Consider the following 12500-nt stretch of genomic DNA (forward strand, 5'->3'; position numbering starts at 1 on the left):
CCTGTCCAGTCCTGGGGTGAAAGTGCAGCGTCTGGCCCCCCAGTTGCCGGGTGAGAGGTTGCGGGCCGGATGGTGTGGGGATCTGGGGCTGGTTTTCCAGGCTGGGCCGAGCCGTGTGGTGTAGTGACGGGGCGGTGTGCCCTCTCCCATTCCCAGGAACCGGACCGACATTACGCCGAGATCGACAGGAGCCTGAGGCGAAAGCTGAGCGACAGGGAGCCGGGGGAAGGGGCTGACGCCGGAGCCCTCCCCGAGGGGCCGCAGGTCGTCGCGGGATCGACCTCGTTACCGGGGCCCCCGACCTTCGACCCCGGTGACCCCAAGGCCGTGACCGATGTCCTTTTCTGGGCCGTGGAAGGAGCGGCGAAGATCACACTGGACGACCTACTCTATCAGGAGGTAAGGGCCAGCACTCGCACGTACACCAAGCATCGGGAGCCCAGCAACCCGGCAACGGGAGGGAACCTTACCCCGGGTACTGTACGGGGCACTGTGACTGTGTGAGGAAAAGCTGCACCGTCTGCTGGCGGGTACTGGGTGTGATTGGGTGCCCCTGGGAGTCACTGGGTGTGACTGGGTGCCCCTGGGAGTCACTGGGTGTCACTGGGTGTGACTGGGTGCCCCTGGGAGTCACTGGGTATGATTGGGTGCCCCTGGGAGTCACTGGGTGTGACTGGGTGCCCCTGGGAGTCACTGGGTGTGACTGCGTGTCACTGGGTGTCATTGGGTGTGACTGGGTGCCCCTGGGAGTCACTGGGTGTGACTGCGTGTCATTGGGTGTGACTGGGTGCCCCTGGGTGTCACTGGGTGTGACTGCGTGTCATTGGGTGTGACTGCGTGTCATTGGGTGAGACTGGGTGTGACTGGGTGCCTTTGGGTGTCACTGGGTGTGACTGCGTGTCATTGGGTGTGACTGGGTGCCCCTGGGTGTCACTGGGTGTGACTGCGTGTCATTGGGTGTGACTGCGTGTCATTGGGTGAGACTGGGTGTGACTGGGTGCTCCTGGGTGTCACTGGGTGTGACTGCGTGTCATTGGGTGAGACTGGGTGCCCCTGGGTGTCACTGGGTGTGACTGCGTGTCATTGGGTGTGACTGCGTGTCATTGGGTGAGACTGGGTGTGACTGGGTGCCACTGGGTGCCCCTGGGTGTCACTGAATGTCACTGGGTGCCCCTGGGTGTCATCGCGTTGCTCGCACTGAACAACAATGGCTCCTCTGAGATTAAGCAAGGCCGCCCCTTTGAAACGGCTGTGGGAAACCCCACCAATCATGCACAGACCCTCGGCTCCGCCCAGTCCCAGGGGTTAAAGTGCAGCGTCTGACCCCGGGCTCCGCCCAGTCCCAAAGGTTAAAGTGCAGTGTCTGACCCTGGGCTCCCAGGGGTTAAAGTGCAGCGTCTGACCCTGGGCTCCCCAGGGGTTAAAGTGCAGCGTCTGACCCTGGGCTCCCCAGGGGTTAAAGTGCAGCATCTGACCCTGGGCTCCGCTCAGTCCCAGGGGTTAAAGGGCAGCGTTTGACCCCTGGGCTCCGCTCAGTCCCAGGGGTTAAGGGGCAGCGTCTGACCCCTGAGCTCCGCTCAGTCCCAGGGGTTAAAGGGCAGCGTCTGACCCCTGGGGCCAGTCGAGGAGATTTGGCAAAGCACACTTGCTGCGTTTAATGTGTGTACCACCTCGGTTGGCCCACACTGGGAGTTACTGGGCACAGTTGTGGCCTCCACATTACCAAAAGGATATCGAGACACGGGGAGGAAGGTGCACGAAAGATTTACAAGGATGATACCAGAACTGAGCGGTTATAACTCTTTTCTAGAGAAGGCCGAGAGGGGGGGGGACCTGATAGAGGGCTTTAAGATGATGAAAGGGTTCGATCGGGTCGGTGTAGAGAAGGTGTGTCCACTTGTGGGGGGAGACCAGAACTAGAGGCCATCAATATCAGACAGTCACTGATAAACCCAATGGGGGATTCAGGAAGCCAGGGGAAAGGAATGAAGGATATGGGGATGGGGGGGGGTTGGAGAGGGGAGGGAGGGGGCTGGTGTGGAGCATAAACCCCGGCACGGAGTGGTGGGGCCCCTGTGGCCTCTTTCTGTGCCGTAGACTGGGCCCGAGCCATGCGTTGCCGTGACAGGCGGTGTGTCTTCTCCCGTTCCCAGGACCCGCACGGACATTATGCGGACATCGACAGCCTGAGGCGGAAGTTGAGCGACAGGGAGCCAGGGGGAGGGGCGGAGGCCGGAGCCCGCCCCGAGGGGCCGCAGGTCGCCACGGCACCGACCCCGTCACCGAGGGCGCCGACCTTCGACCCCGGTGAGCCCAAGGGCGCGCCCGACGTCTGTCTCTGGGCCATGGAAGTAGCGGTGAAGGTCACACTGGACGACCCGCTCTATCAGGAGGTAAGGGCCAGCTTTCGGCGCTGTGCATTTCGACGGACAGGTCCAGCAAACACGAGCAACAGTACGGATCTTTCCGCAGCCTCTAGCCTCAACCTTTCGTCTCCTTCTCCATCTCCCGCACTCCTCCACTTCTCATCTCTCCCATGTGGGAACAGATTTTCCACCCCTAGTCTGCCGTGACTCAAAGGGGCTTCTCTCACAGGGCCTTAAGGAACAGGCTCCTCTCACGGGGCCTGTAGAACAGGCTTCTCTCACGGGGCCTGCAGGAACAGGCTTCTCTCACGGGGCCTGCAGAAACAGGCTCCTCTCACGGGGTCTATAGGACAGGCTTCTCTCACGGGGCCTGTAGAACAGGCTTCTCTCACGGGGCCTGCAGGAACAGGCTTCTCTCACGGGATCTATAGGACAGGCTTCTCTCACAGGGTCTGTAGAACAGGCTTCTCTCACGGGGCCTGAAGAACAGGCTTCTCTCACGGGGCCTGCAGGAACAGGCTTCTCTCACGGGATCTATAGGACAGGCTTCTCTCACGGGGCCTGTAGAACAGGCTTCTCTCACGGGGCCTGCAGGATCAGGCTTCTCTCACGGGGCCTGCAGGATCAGGCTTCTCTCACGGGGCCTGCAGGAACAGGCTTCTCTCACGGGGCCTGCAGGAACAGGCTTCTCTCACTGGATCTATAGGACAGGCTTCTCTCACGGGGCCTGAAGAACAGGCTTCTCTCACGGGGCCTCCACAAACAGGCTTCTCTCACGGGATCTATAGGACAGGCTTCTCTCACGGGGCCTGTAGAACAGGCTTCTCTCACGGGGCCTGCAGGAACAGGCTTCTCTCACGGGGCCTGCAGGATCAGGCTTCTCTCACGGGGCCTGCAGGAACAGGCTTCTCTCACGGGGCCTGCAGGAACAGGCTTCTCTCACGGGGCCTGCAGGATCAGGCTTCTCTCACGGGGCCTGCAGGAACAGGCTTCTCTAACGGGGCCTGCAGGAACAGGCTGAGCTGAGCTGGGCCTGAACAAAATGGCAGCTGGCGGGGTCCGTTGAGGTTTGCTGCCCCCGGGCTGCCTGTGGCGAGGCGGTCGCCCCGTGTTCTAACCCCGGGACTGAGTTCGCTGGGCAGGGGTCGCTCGGGGAGGCCAGGGCGAGAGTGGGAGCCGCCGCTAACCACGTTTTCTTGCCCCCTCGGCAGATCCCTGAGGCCCGAGCATTGGCGGTGCGAGCTGCGGTCCGCCCTCCGAGCCCCTGCCCCCCCGAGAGGGAGATCTGCCCGGCCCCCAGCCAGGGGGCTGCCACATACGCCGCTGTCAACAAGGCCAGGCGGCACATCTACACGGAGCCTGGCGAGAGGCCGGGGGCCGCCAAGGAGGAGACACACACCTACGCCGAGCCGGCCCAGGCCCGGGTCTACGCCGACCCCGACCTCGCGGTGTACGCCGAGCCTCAGGACCTCGGGTCGCGGGCCGTCGGGCCGGAGCTGTACCACGTGTACTCCGAGCTTGAGCCCAGTCCGGGCCGGCGTGGCAACTTCTACTGCCCCACCCCCACCAAGGGCCCGACCCCTGACCTGCCGCCCCGCCTTCTGCCGGCCCTGACCCTTGACCTCACGCCCCGCCCCCCGCCGGACCCGACCCTTGACCTCACACCCCGCCTTCTGCCGGCCCCGACCCTTGACCTCACGCCCCGCCCCTCACCAGACCCTCCCTGCGAGGTCCTGACCCCTGACCTTCCGCTCCGCCCCTCGCCGGACCTTCCCCGTGAGAGGTTGACACCCAAGGACCCCCTTCCCTCCCAGGTCCCGCCCAGCGCCCCCCCCAGGGCCCCTCCTCCCTCCCAGGCCCCCCCCAGGGCCCCTCCTCCCTCCCAGGCCCCGCCCAGGGCCCCCCCCAGGGCCCCCCTTCCCTACCAGGCCCCGCCCAGGGCCCCTCCTCCCCCCCTGGCCCCGCCCAGCGCCCCCCCCAGGGTCCCTCCTCCCCCCCAGGCCCCGCCCAGCGCCCCCCCCAGGGCCCCTCCTCCCCCCCAGGCCCCACCCAGCGCCCCCACCATGACCCCTCCTCCCCCCCAGGCCCCGCCCACCTACGCCCAGGCTCCCCGCCGTCACCGCGGCCCCCAGCCGGCCCCGCGCGGAGAGACGGAGTGGCCCAGCCCGGCCCCCCACACCTTCGAGCTGGACGACGAGGTGTACGGGGTCCTGCCGCGGGCGACCCCCCCGGCCCCGAGGCCGGGTCCGCAATCGCCCTGGGAGGAGAATCTGTACGAGAGGGTGCCCGAGGAGTACATGAGGCCAGCGCCCTTTGCACCCACCAGGCCGGCGAACAGGAGGGTAAGGGTTAACCCCATCGCCCCCCGCTAACCCCCCAATAATCCCCCAATAATCCCTCCCCCCTCCCCACTAACCCCCTTCCCCCACTAACCACCCCAAAACTCCCCCCCCAATAACCACCCCTCCCCCGCCCACACTAACCCCCATATTAACACCCCTCCCCAATAACCACCCTGCCTCCTCCCCCACTCACCCCTCCCCCACAACCCCCCCACTAACACCCCCCTAACCCCCATCCCCCACTAACCCCCCAATAATCCCTCCCCCCTCCCCAACTAACCCCCCTCCCCCACTAACCACCCCAATAATCCCCTTCCCCCGCCCACACTAACCCCCCTATTAACACCCCCTCCCCAATAACCACCCTGCCTCCTCCCCCACTCACCCCTCCCCCACTACCCCCCCACTAACACCTCCCTAACCCCCCTCCCCCACGAACCCCCCAATAACCCCCCCACTAACCCCCAACCCACTAACCCCCCCTCTCCCAATAACACCTCCTTCCCCATCCCCCACTAACAACCCCCCACAAACCCACTCCCCCCCCCCCACTAACGCCCCTCCCCCACTAACCCCCCTTCTACCACTATTCGCTGCCACAGGGAGGGGTTGAGGTGAATAGTATCGATGCATTTAAGGGGAGGCTGGACCAGTCAATGAGGGAGAAGGGAATAGAGGGTTATGCTGATAGATTTAGATGAGGAAAGACGGGAGGAGGCTCGAGTGGAGCATAAACTCCGGCCTGGACTGGTTGGGCCCAATGGCCTGTTTCTGGCCATATATACAATGTAATCCTGTGATCGGATGTCACGGTCTTCTGTCACGTGATCAAACCCCTGAGGAATTAGAGGAGTGCAGAGATCCCGGGGGTTGTGGGGCTGGAGGGGGTTACAGAGATAGGGAGGGGTGTAGGGGCTGGAGGAGGTTACAGAGATAGGGAGGGGTGTAGGGGCTGGAGGAGGTTACAGAGATAGGGAGGGGTGTAGGGGCTGGATGAGGTTACAGAGATAGGGAGGGGTGTAGGGGCTGGAGGAGGTTACAGAGATAGGGAGGGGTGTAGGGGCTGGAGGAGGTTACAGAGATAGGGAGTGGTGTAGGGGCTGGAGGAGGTTACAGAGATAGGGAGGGGTGTAGGGGCTGGAGGAGGTTACAGAGATAGGGAGGGGTGTAGGGGCTGGAGGGGGTTACAGAGATAGGGAGGGGTGTAGGGGCTGGAGGGATTTACAGAGATAGGAAGGGGTTTAGGGGCTGGAGGGATTTACAGAGATAGGGAGGGTGTAGGGGCTGGAGGAGGTTACAGGGATAGGGAGGGGTGTAGGGGCTGGAGGAGGTTACTGGGATAGGGAGGGGTGTCGGGGCTGGAGGAGGTTACAGAGATAGGGAGGGTGTAGGGGCTGGAGGAGGTTACAGAGATAGGGAGGGGTGTAGGGGCTGGAGGAGGTTACTGGGATAGGGAGGGGTGTCGGGGCTGGAGGGGGCTACAGAGATAGGGAGGGTGTAGGGGCTGGAGGAGGTTACAGATTTAGGGAGGGGTGTAGGGGCTGGAGGAGGTTACAGAGATAGGGAGGGGTGTCAGGGCTGGAGGAGGTTACTGGGATAGGGAGGGATGTCGGGGCTGGAGGAGGTTACTGGGCTAGGGAGGGGTGTCGGGGCTTGAGGAGGTTTCTGGGATAGGGAGGGGTGTAGGGGCTGGAGGATGTTACTGGGATAGGGAGGGGTGTAGGGGCTGGAGGAGGTTACTGGGATAGGGAGGGGTGTCGGGGCTGGAGGAGGTTACTGGGCTAGGGAGGGGTGTCGGGGCTGGAGGAGGTTACTGGGATAGGGAGGGATGAAGGGGCTGGAGGAGGTTACTGGGATAGGGAGGGGTGTCGGGGCTGGAGGAGGTTACTGGGATAGGGAGGGATGTAGGGGCTGGAGGAGGTTACTGGGATAGGGAGGGGTGTCGGGGCTGGAGGAGGTTACTGGGATAGGGAGGGGTGTAGGGGCTGGAGGAGGTTACTGGGATAGGGAGGGGTGTCGGGGCTGGAGGAGGTTACTGGGCTAGGGAGAGGTGTAGGGGCTGGAGGAGGTTACTGGGATAGGGAGGGGTGTCGGGGCTGGAGGAGGTTACTGGGATAGGGAGGGATGTAGGGGCTGGAGGAGGTTACTGGGATAGGGAGGGGTGTAGGGGCTGGAGGAGGTTACAGAGATAGGGAGGGGTGTAGGGGCTGGAGGAGGTTACTGGGATAGGGAGGGGTGTAGGGGCTGGAGGAGGTTACAGAGATAGGGAGGGGTGTAGGGGCTGGAGGAGGTTACTGGGATAGGGAGGGGTGTCGGGGCTGGAGGAGGTTACTGGGATAGGGAGGGGTGTCGGGGCTGGAGGAGGTTACTGGGATAGGGAGGGGGGCAAATGATTTGAAAACAAGGAGGAGAATGTTAAAATCGGGGCTGTAAGATGTACGGCAAGGATTTCGATCATGAGGGTGACTGACACTCGAGTCATTCAAGAGACAGCAAGAGGTTGGAGGTCATATGTCGGCTCACAGAGGTCAAAGGTCAGCGTCTCCGACAGAGTGGCTGGCTCCAATAGTGGGAGGGTGGAGCAGCTCGGCTTGTTCTGCTTGTAGCAGAGAAGGTGGAGAGGAGATTTGATAGAGGTGATCAATATCATAAGACTTGCATTTCTATAGAGCCTTTCATGACCACCGGACGTCTCAAAGCACTTCACAGCCAATGAAGTACTTTTGGCGTGTGCTCACTGTTGTATTGTGGGAAACGCGGCAGCTCAATTTGCGCACAGCAAGCTCCCACACACAGCGATGTGATAATGACCCGGATCATCTGTTTTAGTGATGTTGGTCGTGGGTTAAATATTGGCCCCAGGACACCAGGGAGAACTCCCCCTGCTCTTCGAAACATAGAAAATAGATGCAGTTGTACAGGGCCTTGGTGAGACCACACCTGGAATATTGTGTCCAGTTTTGGTCTCCTAATCTGAGGAAGGACGTTCTTGCTATTGAGGGAGTGCAGCGAAGGTTCACCAGACTGATTCCCGGGATGGCGGGACTGACATATGAGGAGAGACTGGATCGACTGGGCCTGTACTCACTGGAGTTTAGAAGGATGAGAGGGGATCTCATAGAAACATATAAAATTCTGACGGGATTGAACAGGTTAAATGCAGGAAGAATGTTCCCAATGTTGGGGAAGTCCAGAACCAGGGGTCACAGTCTAAGGATAAGGGGGAAGCCATTTAGGACCGAGATGAGGAGAAACTTCTTCACTCAGAGAGTTGTGAACCTGTGGAATTCTCTACCACAGAAAGTTGTTGAGGCCAGTTCGTTGGATATATTCAAGAGGGAGTTAGATATGGCCCTTACAGCTAAAGGGATCAAGGGGTATGGACAGAAAGCAGGACTGGGGTACTGAGGGAATGATCAGCCATGATCTCACTGAATGGTGGTGCAGGCTCGAAGGGCCGAATGGCCTACTCCTGTGGTATTCCCCCGATTCCATAACTAGCTGCCGACACAAAGCACTTTCAGCAACCAGCAGGCAGCCAGGCAGCAAGCACTGCCTCAGACTTTGTCCCATGAACTTGTTCAAACACACAACGTGCCCTCACTCCCGTTGGACATCAATTCTGAGGCTGGAACTCAAACATGCAAGACGCAGGCTTGGTGGTGAACTTTCTTTTTTAAAGAGTTTGTTTTCTCCCCAGGAGAAATTAGAATCTTTACCTTCAAATTCCTTTTTTTAAGCCCTTTTATACTTACCCACACCAGGGACCTGAGCACATAAATCCAGGCCAACACTCCAGGGCAGTACTGAGAGAGCGCTGCACTGTCGGAGGGGCAGTACTGAGGGAGTGCCGCACTGTCGGAGGGGCAGTGCTGAGGGAGCGCCGCACTGTCGGAGGGGCAGTACTGAGGGAGCGCCGCACTGTCGGAGGGGCAGTACTGAGGGAGTGCCGCACTGTCAGAGGGGCAGTGCTGAGGGAGTACCGCACTGTCGGAGGGGCAGTACTGAGGGAGCGCCGCACTGTCGGAGGGGCAGTACTGAGGGAGCGCCGCACTGTCAGAGGGGCAGTACCAAGGGAGTGCTGCACTGTCAAAGGGGCGGTACTGAGGGAGTGCCGCACTGTCGGAGGGGCAGTGCCAAGGGAGTGCTGCACTGTCAGAGGGGCGGTACTGAGGGAGTGCCGCACTGTCAGAGGGGCAGTGCCAAGGGAGTGCTGCACTGTCAGAGGGGCGGTACTGAGGGAGTGCCGCACTGTCGGAGGGGCAGTATTGAGGGAGCACCGCACTGTCGGAGGGGCAGTACTGAGGGAGCACCGCACTGTCGGAGGGGCAGTACTGAGGGAGCACCGCACTGTCGGAGGGGCAGTACTGAGGGAGCGCCGCACTGTCGGAGGGGCAGTACTGAGGGAGCACCGCACTGTTGGAGGGACCGTCTTTCGGATGAGACGTTAAACCGAGGCCCCGTCTGCCCTCTCGGGTGGATGTAAAAGATCCCGGGGCCACTATTGGAAGAAGAGCAGGGGGAGTCCTGGGGCCTATATTTATCCCTCAACCAACATCACTAAAACAGATGATCCGGGTCATTATCACATCGCTGTGTGCGGGAGCTTGCTGTGCGCAAATTGGCGTTTCCCACAATGCAACAGTGACTACACTCCAAAAGTACTTCATTGGCTGTGAAGCGCTTTGAGACGTCCGGTGGTCGTGAAAGGCGCTATATAAATGCAAGTCTTTTTCGCGATGAATCTTTTTATTTAAAATGTGGCGGGGGGGTATGGCCGGGGGGGGGGGGGGTACGGCCGGGGGGGGGTATGGCCGGGGGGGGTATGGCCGGGGGGGGGGTACGGCCGGGGGGGGGGTACGGCCGGGGGGGGTATGGCCGGGGGGGGAGTACGGCCGGGGGGGGTATGGCCGGGGGGGGGGTACGGCCGGGGGGGGGTATGGCCGGGGGGGGTATGGCCGGGGGGGGGGTACGGCCGGGGGGGGGGGGGGGGGGGTACGGCCGGGGGGGGGTATGGCCGGGGGGGGTATGGCCGGGGGGGGGGTACGGCCAGGGGGGGGGGGGTATGGCCGGCGGGGGGGGTATGGCCGGGGGGGGGGGTACGGCCGGGGGGGGTATGGCCGGCGGGGGGGGGTGGAAGGGCCGAGGTTGCTTTCCGGTGGCGTGGCGAGTCTCGCGACATTGACGGCCTGGGATCCTGCTGTTCCCCTGCAGGGTGACCCTCTGCCCCAATATGCTCAAGCCCCGAGACGTTAAGCGATGGGGACCATCGTCAGCAAGGTGCGGGAGGTCGTGGGTCACCACGCGGAGAAGGATGACAGGCGGGTGCTGTTGGCCATTGGAACACTCGCCCCACACTGTTCAGTGACATTTAACGTGTGATTAAAAGTGCAGCGTTGCAGGAGACGCAGAGTATTCGTGTGTCGTGTATTGCCACAGAATCGGACCCAGCTTTCAGCACCACGCCAGTTGTTCCCCAGAAGGGGGAACTTATTTCTGGGAACATCAGAAAGGAGGCCATTCAGCCCCTCGAGCCTGTTACATTAGGAACAGGAGGTGGCCATTCAGCCCCTCGAGCCTGTTACATTAGAAACAGGAGGAGGCCATTCAGCCCCTCGAGCCTGTTACATTAGGAACAGGAGGAGGCCATTCAGCCCCTCGAGCCTGTTACATTAGGAACAGGAGGAGGCCATTCAGCCCCTCGAGCCTGTTACATTAGAAACAGGAGGAGGCCATTCAGCCCCTCGAGCCTGTTACATTAGAAACAGGAGGAGGCCATTCAGCCCCTCGAGCCTGTTACATTAGAAACAGGAGGAGGCCATTCAGCCCCTCGAGCCTGTTACATTAGGAACAGGAGGAGGCCATTCAGCCCCTCGAGCCTGTTACATTAGAAACAGGAGGAGGCCATTCAGCCCCTCGAGCCTGTTACATTAGAAACAGGAGGAGGCCATTCAGCCCCTCGAGCCTGTTACATTAGAAACAGGAGGAGGCCATTCAGCCCCTCGAGCCTGTTACATTAGAAACAGGAGGAGGCCCATTCAGCCCCTCGAGCCTGTTACATTAGAAACAGGAGGAGGCCCATTCAGCCCCTCGAGCCTGTTACACAGGAACAGGAGGAGGCCATTCAGACCCTCGAGTCTGTTCCTCCATTCAATTAGATCAAGGCCGATCTGTCTCTTAACTCCATTTACCCGTCTTTCTCCCAACAAGGGTATCCCTTCCCCAACAACAATCTATCCATCTCAGTTTTGAACTTTCCAATTGACCCCCGACCTCCACAGCTTTTTGGGGGAGAGTGTTCCAGATTCCCGCGGCACTTTGTGTGAAGAAGTGCTCCCTGACATCACCCCCGAACGGCCGGGCTCGAATTTTAAGGTGAGGCCCCCCTTGTTCTGGGCTCCCCCCACCAGAGGAAACAGTTTCTCTCTCGATCCACCCGATCGAATCCTTCAATCATCATAAACACCTCGATGAGATCGTCCCTCAATCTTCGACACTCGAGGGAACACAAGCCTGTCCTCGGGATTTAACCCTTTCAGTCCCCGGGTATCATTGTGGGGAATCTGCTCCGCTCCCCGCCTCCGAGGCCGATAGATCCTCCCTGAGGGGCGGGGGACCCGGAACTGGACCCAGTTACTCCCCACGGGGTCTGACCAGAGCTCTGTACAGCTGCAGCATCCCTCCCTCCCCTCTGTATCCCAGCCCCCTCGCGGTAAAGGCCAACGTTCCATCAGCCTTTAGAATGATTTAATTAAAAGTGTCAGTCGTGGCTCAGTGGACAGAAGGTTGTGGGTTCAAGTCCCACACCAGCAACCTGGGCACTTAAATCTAGGCTGACACTCCAGTGCAGTACTGAGGGAGTGCCGCACTGTCGGAGGGGCAGTACTGAGGGAGTGCCGCACTGTCGGAGGGGCAGTACTGAGGGAGCGCCGCACTGTCGGAGGGGCAGTACCGAGGGAGCGCCGCACTGTCGGAGGGGCAGTACCGAGGGAGTGACGCACTGTCGGAGGGGCAGTACCGAGGGAGCGCCGCACTGTCGGAGGGGCAGTACTGAGGGAGTGCCGCACTGTCGGAGGGGCAGTACTGAGGGAGCGCCGCACTGTCGGAGGGGCAGTACCGAGGGAGTGCCGCACTGTCGGAGGGGCAGTACCGAGGGAGTGCCGCACTGTCGGAGGGGCAGTACCGAGGGAGTGCCGCACTGTCGGAGGGGCAGTACCGAGGGAGCGCCACACTGTCGGAGGGGCGGTACTGAGGGAGCGCTGCCCTGTCAGAGGTGCCATCTTGCGACTGAGATGTTAAACTGAGGCCCCGTCTACCCTCTCATGTGGACGTAAAAGATCCCATGGCACTATTTCGAAGAAGAGTTCTCCCCGGTGGCCTGGGGCCAATATTTATCCCTCAATCAACATAACAAAAGCAGATGATCTGGGTCATTATCACATTGTTGTGTGTGGGAGCTTGCTTTGCGCTAATTGGCTGCCACATTTCCCACATTACAACAGTGAGCACACTCCAAAAGGACTTCATTGGCTGTGATCCAGTGGTCGTGAACGGCGCTATATAAATCCAAGTCTTTCTATTGTTGCTCCTGTCCAGTGGCTTTTAGTGATCGCTGTACATGGAAGCACTGAATATCTCTGTTCTCCACAGTTCCCAGCTTCTCGCCATTTGGACCGATATATCTCGGGTCCAAAGTGGATCAGCTCACACTTCCCCATATTTAACTGCACCTGCCACAGGTGTGCCCACGCTCCGGGGCGGATTTGCCCGCGCGCGCATTGCAACAGGGCAA

General features: G+C 60.7%; 1 protein-coding gene across 1 annotated transcript in view; it reads left to right on the forward strand.

The window, feature by feature from the left end:
• The window catches only part of LOC139240119 (uncharacterized), a 14109-nt gene extending 9676 nt beyond the window's left edge, over positions 1-4433 (forward strand). Inside the window, exons 4-7 of the mRNA XM_070868494.1 lie at positions 157-399; positions 2154-2393; positions 3578-4329; positions 4409-4433. Of these exons, the coding sequence (XP_070724595.1) occupies positions 157-399; positions 2154-2393; positions 3578-4329; positions 4409-4433 (1260 nt within the window). The remainder of the gene's footprint in view (positions 1-156; positions 400-2153; positions 2394-3577; positions 4330-4408) is intronic.
• The last annotated feature ends 8067 nt before the right edge of the window (positions 4434-12500 follow it).

The sequence above is a fragment of the Pristiophorus japonicus genome, chromosome 30, assembly GCF_044704955.1.
Source record: "Pristiophorus japonicus isolate sPriJap1 chromosome 30, sPriJap1.hap1, whole genome shotgun sequence".
NCBI classification, from domain to species: Eukaryota; Metazoa; Chordata; class Chondrichthyes; family Pristiophoridae; genus Pristiophorus; species Pristiophorus japonicus.